The sequence below is a fragment of the Aptenodytes patagonicus genome, chromosome 8 (genome assembly GCF_965638725.1).
Source record: "Aptenodytes patagonicus chromosome 8, bAptPat1.pri.cur, whole genome shotgun sequence".
Taxonomy (NCBI): domain Eukaryota; kingdom Metazoa; phylum Chordata; class Aves; order Sphenisciformes; family Spheniscidae; genus Aptenodytes; species Aptenodytes patagonicus.
In genome coordinates, this window is record NC_134956.1 from 24142584 (window position 1) to 24154673 (window position 12090).

Consider the following 12090-nt stretch of genomic DNA (forward strand, 5'->3'; position numbering starts at 1 on the left):
TACTTCTGAGTCGAAATCCTAATTCCTACTCAGAGTTCATGCAGTCATTAATGAGGAAGAAACATACCACTTCTCTTCAGGAATATAATCTATGTCAAGACTTCACTATTTTTGACCCACATCCTACAATTAGTGTTTTTTCAAGAAATGTGTAGCTGGCAGATCAATCATTTTAAAGAAGTAAAATGAGCTCTGGCCACTAGTGTGCAGTGGGTATTGCTCACATCTCCTTTGTACTGTGAATGCCGTATGACATGAACTTCACACACAGTAGCCTCATTAGAGAGCTCAATGCAGCTCTGTAACAAGGCTAACAGTAATGAAGTTCAAACCATTTTGGTGAATTACTGAGCTTGGTTCAGCCACTGGGACTGGATTCATAGCCAGAAATGTGACGATCCCCAAGTGTCCCTTTGCAGAAGTTTGACTAAGTCTCAGCATTTTGTGGTGTGTCGCCTTTTCTAGCGTAATGGCTTGAGGTTTCTTGGAGCGTGGCTTACAGTGAGGACAGCGTGCTGGGGTGTAAGCTAGGAAATGTGCACCTATGGCACAGTTCTGATGTCTTTTCTGAAGATGCAGATGCTAAGGGTTGGAGTCACACTGGACTAAGGGGCATTCTTTGGATAAAATGTCACGTAAGACGGGAATGGCAAGAATTTTCTCAGCCTTGAGATTGCAGGTTTTTTCTGTCCTCCTGAGTAAAACACATGCATATCTTGCTCTCTGCACAACATGGTTAACTTCATTTTGGTTTTGTTCGGGGATTCTCATTTGGCCCATTAGTTAAACGATATATCTAAACTAATACAAATATCAAATGATGGAGGAGGGTGATCTTCTCCTAGAATATCTAGGTCTATAGACTGGATCAAAGAAAGAGTCCTGGCTTAGCAAGTTTGTTTATAAAGGTGAACCGAAACAGTATGTGTAAAAGGTGTTTCTGCATAGCTCTTATTTGGAGTGCTGCATGTCCTTTATGCCTTACGGCTGCTGAGGCACAGTGCTTATCATCATCCTTGTATAACCAGCTTTCGGACACTGCTGTGAGTGAAGGCTATTGTATCTCTTACTAGTAAAAAATGTCTGATGCTTTCAGTTCTGTCACTGTCAATCTTAAATCATTGAACTTTCCTCCTTACAGGTGTCTCTGAGAGGAATATTTTTTGAAACATTTGCAAAAAATGTTGTCAAAAATACCTAACTGCTTCTGAGATTCGATCTAGAAAAAATTACAGTTTTTCTGAGTAATGCTAAAGTGCTGGTCTGAATCAAGGATGGGCACAGACCTTCATGGCAAGGAGCTGCCTTTGGTGATGGTCATTAAAATCCATCTTCATTGGGCCAAGCTAGAGGACTTTGAAAAATCACACTTTCCATGTACTCAGCAGAGAGTTCCTTTTGCAAGTCTCACGGAGCATCCTAGCGAGCACGGTCCTTGCTCAGGGCGATGCCAGAAATGCGGGTATTGATCCAGGAAAGAGCTGAAGCTTCCTGGGAGTGGGGTAAGGCACCTGATAAACGGGATTTGCAGGACTTCTGACACTGGCAAACTTAAGCACTGGCAGATTACTTGTCTGTGGTCCATACAGCATGAACCAGTAGCTGAACTGAAAAGAGGTTATTATTTTTCATAATCCCTGCACCACATTAGTTAGATCTTCCCCCAAAAAAAAGTTTTAAGAGTGTTAGCACTTTTTCAGGTAAACCCTCCCTCGTAGCTCTCTCTTGAGTAACCTGCTGCTGATTTCAAGGTAATCTATAGTATAATTAAACACTGATCTGTTATTCCTCACTGAAGGAACGCTCCAACTGAAATCAGTGGGAGTGTCACTTGATTAAGGCATTCTGGGCTGGCCCCACAGTGAGCTGTCGTTTTTCCCATATGAAGCTGAGATCTGATGTGTAAATATCCCCTTAATGCCATGCAGTAGGTTTTCCTTTCCCCCACCTCCACCAACACCAGATGCCTTTAGAGCACCTTCAAAAAAAGCAAAAAATCAGATCATTTATGCTACACAGGTTTGCACTGCGCTAGGTTGTAGCAGGAATTGAAGGAAAGCACTTGGAGACCAAACTTCCCCTAAAAATTTCTGTTGTTGGTTGAGAGGAAAAAAATGACTGCAGCAGAATGAACAGCGATAGACAAGGGCTGGCTTTGTTAATTTTGATATTCTGAAATTAAGCCCAGCGTGCAAGAATGGCAGTGTTGCTCCCCTTGTGGGAGATGTTATTTTCTGTATGTAAAATATTAGGGGCACCATAAGCTTAGCCTGTTTTGTGAAATATGGAAGATGAGTATTAGACTGGATTCTCTTTTGACCAGTTTGACAATGAGATGTGCTGGGAAGGAATGGCTGGGCATACCACAAAGGGCAGCAGCATAAACCCCCAAACGCCCTGTCATTCAGTCCTTGGCTTGGGGCTGACTACAGATACTCTCATTCTAAGCCACTTAAGGATGAAAAATTGTCTTAGATTACCTCTGCTTTCAGAAGATAGATTTGCTCTAGCCTATCAACTTAAATAGATAAGAATTGTGTATTAGAAATGCACATTTGGAAGTACATGCTCTTTTTTTAATTAAAAAAACAACTATGCAGGGGATGCAGGATGAATACTGAAGATGCATGGTCCATCCCCTTCCGTTAGTGAGAAGACAACACAAAGCTATAGTTAGATATAAAAGCATTAAAATAATTAATTTTCAGTTTTATTTTGTGTCAACAGAAATGTGCGATAATAAATATTTTTGCAAAAATTGTAGGTCAAGCATTTTTCTCTACATTGGTGTTGTGCTAAAAATGTCCCTGGTTTAATGTAGAACAAATAACCTTTGGATCTCATTAAAGATGTTATTACAAGTCCTTAGTGTAACTTGCTTCTGGTGTCCTTAAAGCAGGTAAGATTGGTAGAAAATGATGACAAATATTAAATGAAAGAAAAAGTAAGATTAGGAAAGAGAAAAATAAATGACGTTTATATGTAGGTTAAGAACTACTTATTATGAGATCACCAAAAAGGAGTTACAGTGTAGGAACAAAAGTGATGTTTTTAGTTGAAGTTTAAATCATAATTAATTTAATGTGTTAAATAAAAAGTGATGCAGATGCAATTGCAGATTTTCATACCTGTACCCAAATACCAACTGTCCTTTACTCTAGGTGGCAAGAACCAGTGCCAGGGGAATTTTTACCCATGACAGGTAACACACAGCTGAACGTTCAGTGCGGGAAGAGCGGAGCGGGAGGGAGCCTCTCCCAGATGCGCCTGGAGGTATTAAAGGTAGTAAAATGAAATGAGAGTTTTCTTACTAGAGAAAAATACAGATAGACAACTGACCTCCAGTATTTTAGTTTAAGCCTCCCCCAGCTACCCGTGAAACACTGGTCCGCCAGCCCCGAAGGCGCTGGGGGTGCAAACCCAGGCAGCAGCCCTGGGGCCGGTCCAACAGCATCCCCGCATCTCCCAGCGCCACGCAGGGTGCCAGGCTTCTCGCCCACGGAGCAGCCCCGTCATCCTCGCATGGGAGTAACCGAGTGAGCCAGTCCCGCGTCTTCCAAAAGCTTTAAGGAAAGTTATTTTCTGCACATGTTCATACAGCACTTTGCACTGTGCGATCCCTGCCCACGCCAGAGCTTCCCGGGAGCTGGCACAACATTAATGAGAGGAAGAAATTGGAGCTGTGTGGTTCCTGGGTGAGACTGATCCTGGGGGCATTTTGCTCATTAATAGGTGTCTGAATCAGCAGGTGTGAAGATGAGGGTCTGGCGTTATGGGAATGTTGTCACGATTTCTTGACAATGTTTCTGATTTGTGCTGACAATGAAAAATTGCAAGTTGTTTGGCTGGAAGACTTTGAGAAGCAATGAGTTTCCATCACCTTCCATTAGAAAGTTGCGATTTGCTTGTCCTGTGCGTGTTTATGGACAGGACACCGTCTGTTCCCGCAGCAGTCACTGTTGCATTAGGGCAGGAACAAGAAGGGTAGCAGTAGGAGAAACCACAGCAAAAACTATAAGGAAGTTTAGCTTCTGTTTATAAAGAAGATAGATTGAAGGGATATAAGATAATTAGTACAGCAGAGCAGGAAAACTTAGGAAATTTTGCTTTTCCTCTAAAGTAGCTTTCTTTTGAAGTGTCCCAAGACACCTAAAAACACTCGCTAGCACAAACCGTGTGGTCCCTGGTGTCGGGAGGAAGGCAGCGCCGGGTTGATGCTCTGTCTCGCTGATGAAGTGTTCCTGTGGAACGGCACTGAAAGTAGGGAGAAAAAATAGCTGTCACGAGGCGGGAGTGAGCTGCAGAGCTCAGGACCAGATTTCGGATGCTCTGTGGGGAGCAGAGGTGCCCGGGCTCTGCCAGGGCCACAGCACCCCCATCCCAGCAGAGATGTTCTTACAGCAGCTGTGGATCGGGTTTAGACACCGTTATCTCTGGGTTTTGGGGTCTGCTGGTTAACGTGTCCTACGTCTGCCCTGCACAGATTTTAGAAGCTGCTTTGAAGTAGCTGGATTTTGCCTTTGATTTAAAACAAGAAAACAGAAGGAAAATGAAGAGGCAGGAGTGAGCTCAGTCTTTACCTCATTTCAGGGTGCCGGGGTGTAACTGGGCTCAAACCCGTGCTGAGGGCACCCAGGTTAAGAGGATGACTCCCGAGCCAGGGGGTGCGAGGGTGAGCGGAGCCAGGTCCTGCGGAGGGGCTGGGGTGGGACCACGGCTTCGGTCCCTGCGGGGAGGAAAAGGGACTGGCGGCTTCGTGGAGCTGGTACGCTGTCGCTGCGAAAACAATCATTCTGTTTAAATAGAGGTTTTGTAGTTTCTAGGGATTTCTTGCGCTATCCTGAAAATGCATTAAGCCTGCACTGCTCAGAATGTAGTTATTTGTTCGTCACAAGCAAAAACCATTGGGTTTTTTTGCCACCATCACCTTGCAGGCTTCGCACTCGTCTTAAGGCTTTTCTGTCAATCCCTTGCAGGCAGTGAAATTAAAATAAATTACAGTGAGGTGAAACACCTTATTTGCAGTGTCTGGGCAAGTCATTGGAGTAGCTTTGCATCTTTCTCTGGTAGTTTGGCTTATCGTTGTTGTTATCTATGGAAGGGATTTTAGTTGATATTTTACAGAAGGCTCTGTTGACTATGTGTTATTGACATATTCTTAGCTTAAAACCACTACCATGTTAAAGCCCTGGATTTAGAAACTAATGACAAGACATTAATAGCTAAGCCCTAAGAGCTAAGTCATGCAAATATTGTGATCTGTAAAGTTGAATATACAAAAACTGTTTGAACTGCTGACTTAGTAACTGGAGTCTAAAAGCAATCTGTAAATGTGGCAATAAATCTGAGCACAATCCTCCGCAATTGTTTTCTAATGTGTCCGTGAAATTAATGGCAGAGTTGTTATGAAAGTCATATCAGGGAATGTGGCTATTTTTTTTCCGAGGTTAATTATCACTAATGTAATTATTTTTGTACTGATTTTTATTTTAATCAAACATTGCATGAAACAATTTAGTTCAGAACAAGTAGCTTATTATAGAAATGTTTGTGGTAGTGAGAAAAAAAACAGCGATCTTTAAATTATACACATATATTGAGTTACTTTATTCATTAAAATGAACAATTATGTTAGGCCTTATGAGACAGACTAAGCATTTCTTGTTAATGTTTGTTCTGTAGTGAACATAATGAGAATTTATATTGGAAATGGATCCCATCCCTCTAGCTCGAGGCATTTATGAACTAGGCAATACGTAGGAGTTGGGAGAGCTTGGGGAAAAAAAGAGTCAGAGTGAACCTCTAACCAAGACGGATGCTGCATCGCTCTGTGGTTGTGGGGAAGGCACTGGATCTTGGAGAGAGCTTTTTCTTTTCTCTTTTGTGGTTTGTGTTTGTTTGTTTGCTTTTGGGTTTTGGTTTTTTTCCCTCTGTACTGTGGTGGTAGGGCAAAACATAGTGCCCCACTGTAACATAGTGGCTCTACTGGATCCAAGTACCATAGAGCACCACCTGCTTTGAAGTTCTTTTTTCATCAGTTGTTTTGAATGTCCTACAATGAACCAGTTGTGGGGTTTTTCTCCCCATTTATCAGATCAAATCATCAGTGGATGACCTGTAATAGCATCGGTCTGCACATTGTACTGTTGAAGATGTGCTAATTAACGTGATGATAAGTGGATGATGGGTAGATATGTGATTTTTCAAGATGTGAGACACAGGTCTACAGCATCTAGTGCAGTCTAGGTTTCGCATCCTTCCCAAATTTGGCAGAATTGTAATGGAGGAGTCCATTGTGTCCCTCAGTACTGACTTGGTCAAGTGCTAAGTTCAAGATGCAAAACTGTTGGATAGCTGTGAGTACAGTGTGTCTGGCTACATCTGTAAGTGGTGTTGGTTTGGAAAAAATAAATACCCTAATCCTCTGTGTAAGATTTGTGTTAATTGTAAAAGTACTTTCTCATGATTTATGAAATTGTTTACTTACTGCTTTCTAGATTATGATTAGCATTTTCAGATAATCACTTTTTGATTATAGAATAAGAGTTTACTATATTTGCTTATAGAAATGTAGGATTTGTAAGTATATAGCACTCTTCCTCCATGGATATCAAAGATTTTGTAGGTCTTCGTTATAAATATAATTGACAGCACCTCCAGCTTACAGGTGGGGAAATGGAAGAAAAAAATACGTGAAATGCCTTGCCCAATTTGATCAAACTGGCCTGGGGCGTGGTCAGCAAAAGAGCATGAACCTCCTGAGTCCTGTATCTGCCATTTCTCTAGTTAATCTTGTCATCTGTGTTTTTAATAGATGTGGTTTAGTTTTGAATCTTGGCAAGTAAGGTTGGTTGCATGTTGAAACAACAGTCTTGGAAATCATCATCCTTAAAAGCATTTTTGTTTCTGTCACATCTCTCCTTTAAAAATAAAATGTAATGTGCAAGAAGTTTAAACTTGTCATGGCAGCCTGCTGCTCCGTTTTCTGTGGTTTGTATCTCCGAACGCTGCTCGGATGTTCCTGTCGCTGGTTTGCCGTCAGCGAGAGCTTGGGCAGGGCGCAGCAGTGTCCCGTGGACACGTTAAGAAAAGCGACCAAACCAGCGCTGCGGTTCCTGCCCCTGAATGAAGTGCTCTGCTGTTTTGTTTTTGTTGAAGGTCCTCTTACAGTAGTTGTGGACAAAAGTTATCCTTGCTGTTTTATCAGGATTTTATGATCCTGATCCTGCAACTCTGAACTCAAAATCTTTAAGCAAGCAGTTTCCAGTTCATAGTGACTAAAAGTATTGGGAAAAAGTCACTGAATAGAAGCAGGTTTAGATTTAAGTAAATGCAAGAAATGGCTGAATATAACAATTGCTTGCCACAATAGAAATTTTTTTTAGGTTCAGGTTTTCAAAAGCTAAATTATTTCAAGGAAACTGCAGTAAAAGCTGGAAGAAGGAGGGAGGGGAAAAGGGGGACAGAAAAAAAGTACATCAGGCACAATTATTAGATCCTAAAGCAGCCAAATACACAGATGAACATTTTATTGCATTTGTTTGCATTTCTGAAAGGAGTTATGAAACAATAATTTATTTCAAAGACAAAAAATGTTTCAAAAATATTCTCTGCTGAGTGGGAAAAGTGTCTCTAGCTTGACTCAGATTCTCATCTCCCAAGGCCGGGCTCTGGTGCCAGGTGTTTAATCTGACAGGCAGTTTTCATCATTAATTTTCTCATCAGAAGCAGCAAAACGCTGCAAATCTTTGAGGCCAGTGAAACAGAGTTATCACGGTGGCGTCCCAGGAGACCAGAAAAAGGACTTTCCGGAATTTTGCCTGATCTTTTGTTTATCTCTTTACACACAGTATCTGTGCAGAATAAAGTACCTTTAGGCTGTCCCAACTACCCAGCAATGCCATGGAATACCTTTGAGAATATGGAAATTCATCCTTTTATAGCCATAAGGGGGGGTGGGGGTATGATAAAACATTAATAATTCTGTGGTTCTGTGAGATATTAGCAGGCAGAAAATTGGTGAGAGTCCTTTTATCACTGGGTCAAAATCCATGCGATTAGGATGCCTTTCTCATTTCATATCAATGTGTGCTGTAAAAAGAGCGTCAAGTAACTTCTATGTTTAATAGTTATGGTAGAAAATGGAGGCTCCAGACTGGATCTATGTGTCTCACTTTCTAGCTGTACAGGTAAGTTATAGTTACCCTGTCTCAGTCTACTTTTTAAAAGGGCAAGATACAAATCAGCGATTAGGAAGAGTAAAAGAAGATGCAAACTGTCGGTCAGTTGGTTTCTTAAGGAATCGCCATGAAATTTTTCACACCTGTTTTATGGGTCAGAAATCTTGGCCCTGGTTCTCTTTTCTCACCGTCTCTTTGGTTCTCTTTCCTGCTGATGTCTTTTGTCATGCCTCTGCAGCAAGTTACGCTCACACGTGCCAGCTTACTCCAGCTCTCTTGCGAGGCATACGCACAACCTAGGAATTCAGCTCCAGGTTTGTAAAGGGCTTGTTGGAGCAGAGACAGAGTTGGGCATAGAAATGGATTTCCTGGCTCCTTGTAAGAGCTTCCGTAAGACCAAACTACCATTTACCAGTGCAATTAAATGAGTCTTTGTATTCTCCTTTATCATCAGTATGCCTTCGGCTTCTGTAAGCTACATACATTCAGCTCAGTGCAGTTTGAAAGAAGAGTTCATGGATCTTTTTTTTTTTTTTTCAGAATAAGTTGTGAATATTGAAGGTTAATGAAGTTTCTCGAGCAGTGGCAGACCTCTAGAATATCTGTAATTGAGGGATTATTTTTATAACATTCACAGTAAAGACTCTTGGTAGTATAGTATTTGAGCAGTGTGTGACTTTAGGGTGGGTTTGGTTTTTCTTTGTTCCAAATATATGAAATGAAGATGATACAGGATCTATTCTGAATTAAATTACGAAAGTGCAACTTAATCCTTCAATTTAAGACTTGCAAACCCCAGTCTTCCTGTATACGTTAATAACCAAGGCAGCTGACTCAAGAAACTCATCTTAGAATTTTTTTACTTGTAGGGAAAATAGTGGAGCTTGTAAGCATTTAAATAACCTAAAAAAATAGCTGAAATGTTGTTTTTAATAACAATTATTTACATCTATTCTAGGAGACCGGGTTTTATATTTGGAAAAGCCACACGCACACATGTGCACACACACACACACAGAGCAGCTATTGGAGCCACTGAAATTTTGCTGCGCAGATGAGTTGGTAATTGGTGCAATGAATTGGTGCTGGGAACGTCAGGACCTTCCCAGTGGTTCCAGTCTGGACTGTTTCAGGGGGGCTCCAATGCTAAACCTCTCTTGTTCTTGGAAACTGGTTAGTGGCTTTAGTCTGGACTATTTTGAAATGATTTGTGAGACTAATTTTCTGCAGTACTTAGAAGCCTTTGTGCACATACTTTGGAGTTTAGGTTTCTTAAGACTGCAGAACAAGTGAGACTTTCCATTTATTTAATATAATCATCTATAATTTGCATTCCCAGAAGCATGTATGGTATTTCAAAAGCGGAATGTGACTGTGAAATGAAATACTATCTAATTATTGCATTTTTTCATTGATGACTACTTTCTTTGTCCTACATATTTCTTACATGGCTCATATTGCAGATCTTGCCACGTTCTCACTGATTCCATGCCCTATATAAGACACATTTCCACCTCATTTAAAATATTAACCCAGTCAGTAGTAGTTCCAAGAAGGGAGATCTCTTCTTGTGGTCTCGGTAAGAAGCCCCAAGCTCTAGATGCATGGAAAGCAGTTTTGTGAACATAACTCCTGCCTTCCCTCAAGCCATTGCAATGTTCTTACTAATTTTCATGAAACAAGGAAGATGTTTACACTCTACTGTTTTATCTGATGTTGTGTGCCATTCCACCAGAATTTAACTACTAATAAAAATGAAAAATGAAGTTAGTAAGTACAGTCATGCATTAGTCCCACGTGAAGACACTAGCGTGTGTAGTCCCTGGTGCTTTTCCAGGAGTCTACCATGTATAAAGTTTATCCATTTGGTTTTTCTCTGTTGTAGGTTCCCCCTTGGTCCTCCCCCCTTCCATTCCCACCCCAGTTGTCTGGCAGTAATGTCTAAATAACCAGCCTCTTTCTATTTCACGTGTCTTGTAGATTGATGAAATGCAGTGGGGCAAAGGAGTGCGTGAAGTCCCGTCCTCGGTCTGCAGCCTGCCTTGCAAGCCGGGAGAGAGGAAGAAGATGGTGAAGGGGATGCCGTGCTGCTGGCACTGTGAGCTCTGTGATGGCTATCAGTACCAGGCTGACGAGGTGACTTGTCTGCTCTGCTCATACAACGAGCGGCCCAACGAGAACCGAACGGGATGCCGCTCGATACCTATCGTCAAGCTGGAGTGGCACTCACCCTGGGCTGTGATACCTGTCTTCTTGGCTATGCTGGGAATTATTGCCACCATTTTTGTCATGGCAACGTTCATCAGATATAACGACACTCCCATTGTCCGGGCTTCTGGGAGGGAACTCAGCTACGTCCTGTTAACAGGGATATTTCTGTGCTACATAATCACGTTTCTGATGATCGCCAAACCAAACGTTGCCGTGTGCTCCTTCCGGCGTATCTTCTTGGGCTTGGGGATGTGCATCAGCTATGCAGCCCTTTTAACTAAAACAAACCGCATCTACCGCATATTTGAACAGGGCAAAAAGTCAGTGACAGCACCTAGGCTTATAAGCCCCACATCGCAGCTGGCGATCACGTCGAGTTTGATATCTGTTCAGCTTCTAGGTGTCTTTATTTGGTTTGCAGTTGACCCACCCAACATCATCATAGATTATGATGAACAGAAAACTATGAACCCTGATCAAGCCAGAGGAGTTCTCAAATGTGACATTACGGATCTACAAATCATTTGCTCCTTGGGTTATAGCATTCTTCTAATGGTTACGTGTACTGTGTATGCCATCAAGACTCGGGGTGTCCCAGAGAATTTTAATGAAGCTAAACCCATTGGATTCACTATGTACACTACCTGTATAGTATGGCTTGCCTTCATTCCAATATTTTTTGGCACTGCCCAGTCAGCCGAAAAGGTAGGTGAAAATGAACGAACGCGCATCTGATGTATCAGGATTCATTGCAATTATAAATTACGTACTGATGTTCAGCTTTACATAGATTTTAAAATGAGCTATCCAGTTATCTCATTACTGAGACATGTGCTATATATAGCACTATTTTCCTTCTCCATTTAGCTGGTGGGCTATTCATTTGATAAACTGGCAAATGATCAATAGAAATCATATTAGCCATTAGTTTTATTGTTGCATCCAGTTCAATTGTATCTTTTCAGTAGGATAAGTGGGAATTAGCTCCCATATTGTCCAGAAAGAGACATCTCTTAACTAAATCATTTTGAATACAAGATGTAAGCAAAAAAACTGTCAAAAAATAGTCAAGCAGACTCCTGCGCTTCTGGAGTTCAGCACTGAGGGCAGTGCTTAGTCTGACGAGTGCTGTGCTTCACAAATAGCAGCCTCAAGGCACATTTACACTGCAGGGTAAATAGTCTGTCCTGAGCTCCAGCTGCTGCGACTAGACTGACACTGCTATCTGTATTGGTTATTTTTAAACTAGCCCAGGCAGACTTACCCTATAGCTTATGGCAAGGGTATAGCCAGAGTCCTGGAGTGAATGCCAGGTTGCTTCTCTTCATAAGTGAGGTCCACTTAAGCCCATGGAGCTCATTCACCAAAAGCTAGTCCAAAATGTTACACTTAGGCGACTTAAGAAAAAGCATCCAACTGTTAAGATCTAATCCATTAGTTGGATTGTTACGAAAATTATTGCAAAGCACCGTCAGACTCGATTAAAAGATTCCCATTGGCTTTGAGAGGCTTCAAATGCTGCAGAGGAGTCTGCAGCGTGTCTGTCACAGAGCTCAAGTGCACGTCACTTCCATCCCTTGCTCACAGCTGCTCAGGCACTGGCGGCTGAGGAAAGGAGCTGGGCAGCTTAGGGAAATACGCCCCGGCAACCAGAGCAGACGTGCATGTGAAGAGATGCAAAACTCGGCCAACTTTGGGC

The 12090-nt window shown here is 41.9% G+C and overlaps 1 protein-coding gene across 3 annotated transcripts in view; it reads left to right on the forward strand.

Moving 5' to 3' along the window:
- Positions 1-12090, forward strand: part of GRM7 (glutamate metabotropic receptor 7) — a 317851-nt gene that overhangs the window by 237393 nt on the left and 68368 nt on the right. For all 3 annotated transcript variants that reach the window (XM_076346707.1, XM_076346708.1, XM_076346709.1), the window contains one exon: positions 10161-11096. In XM_076346707.1, coding sequence (XP_076202822.1) covers positions 10161-11096 — 936 coding nt within the window. The remainder of the gene's footprint in view (positions 1-10160; positions 11097-12090) is intronic.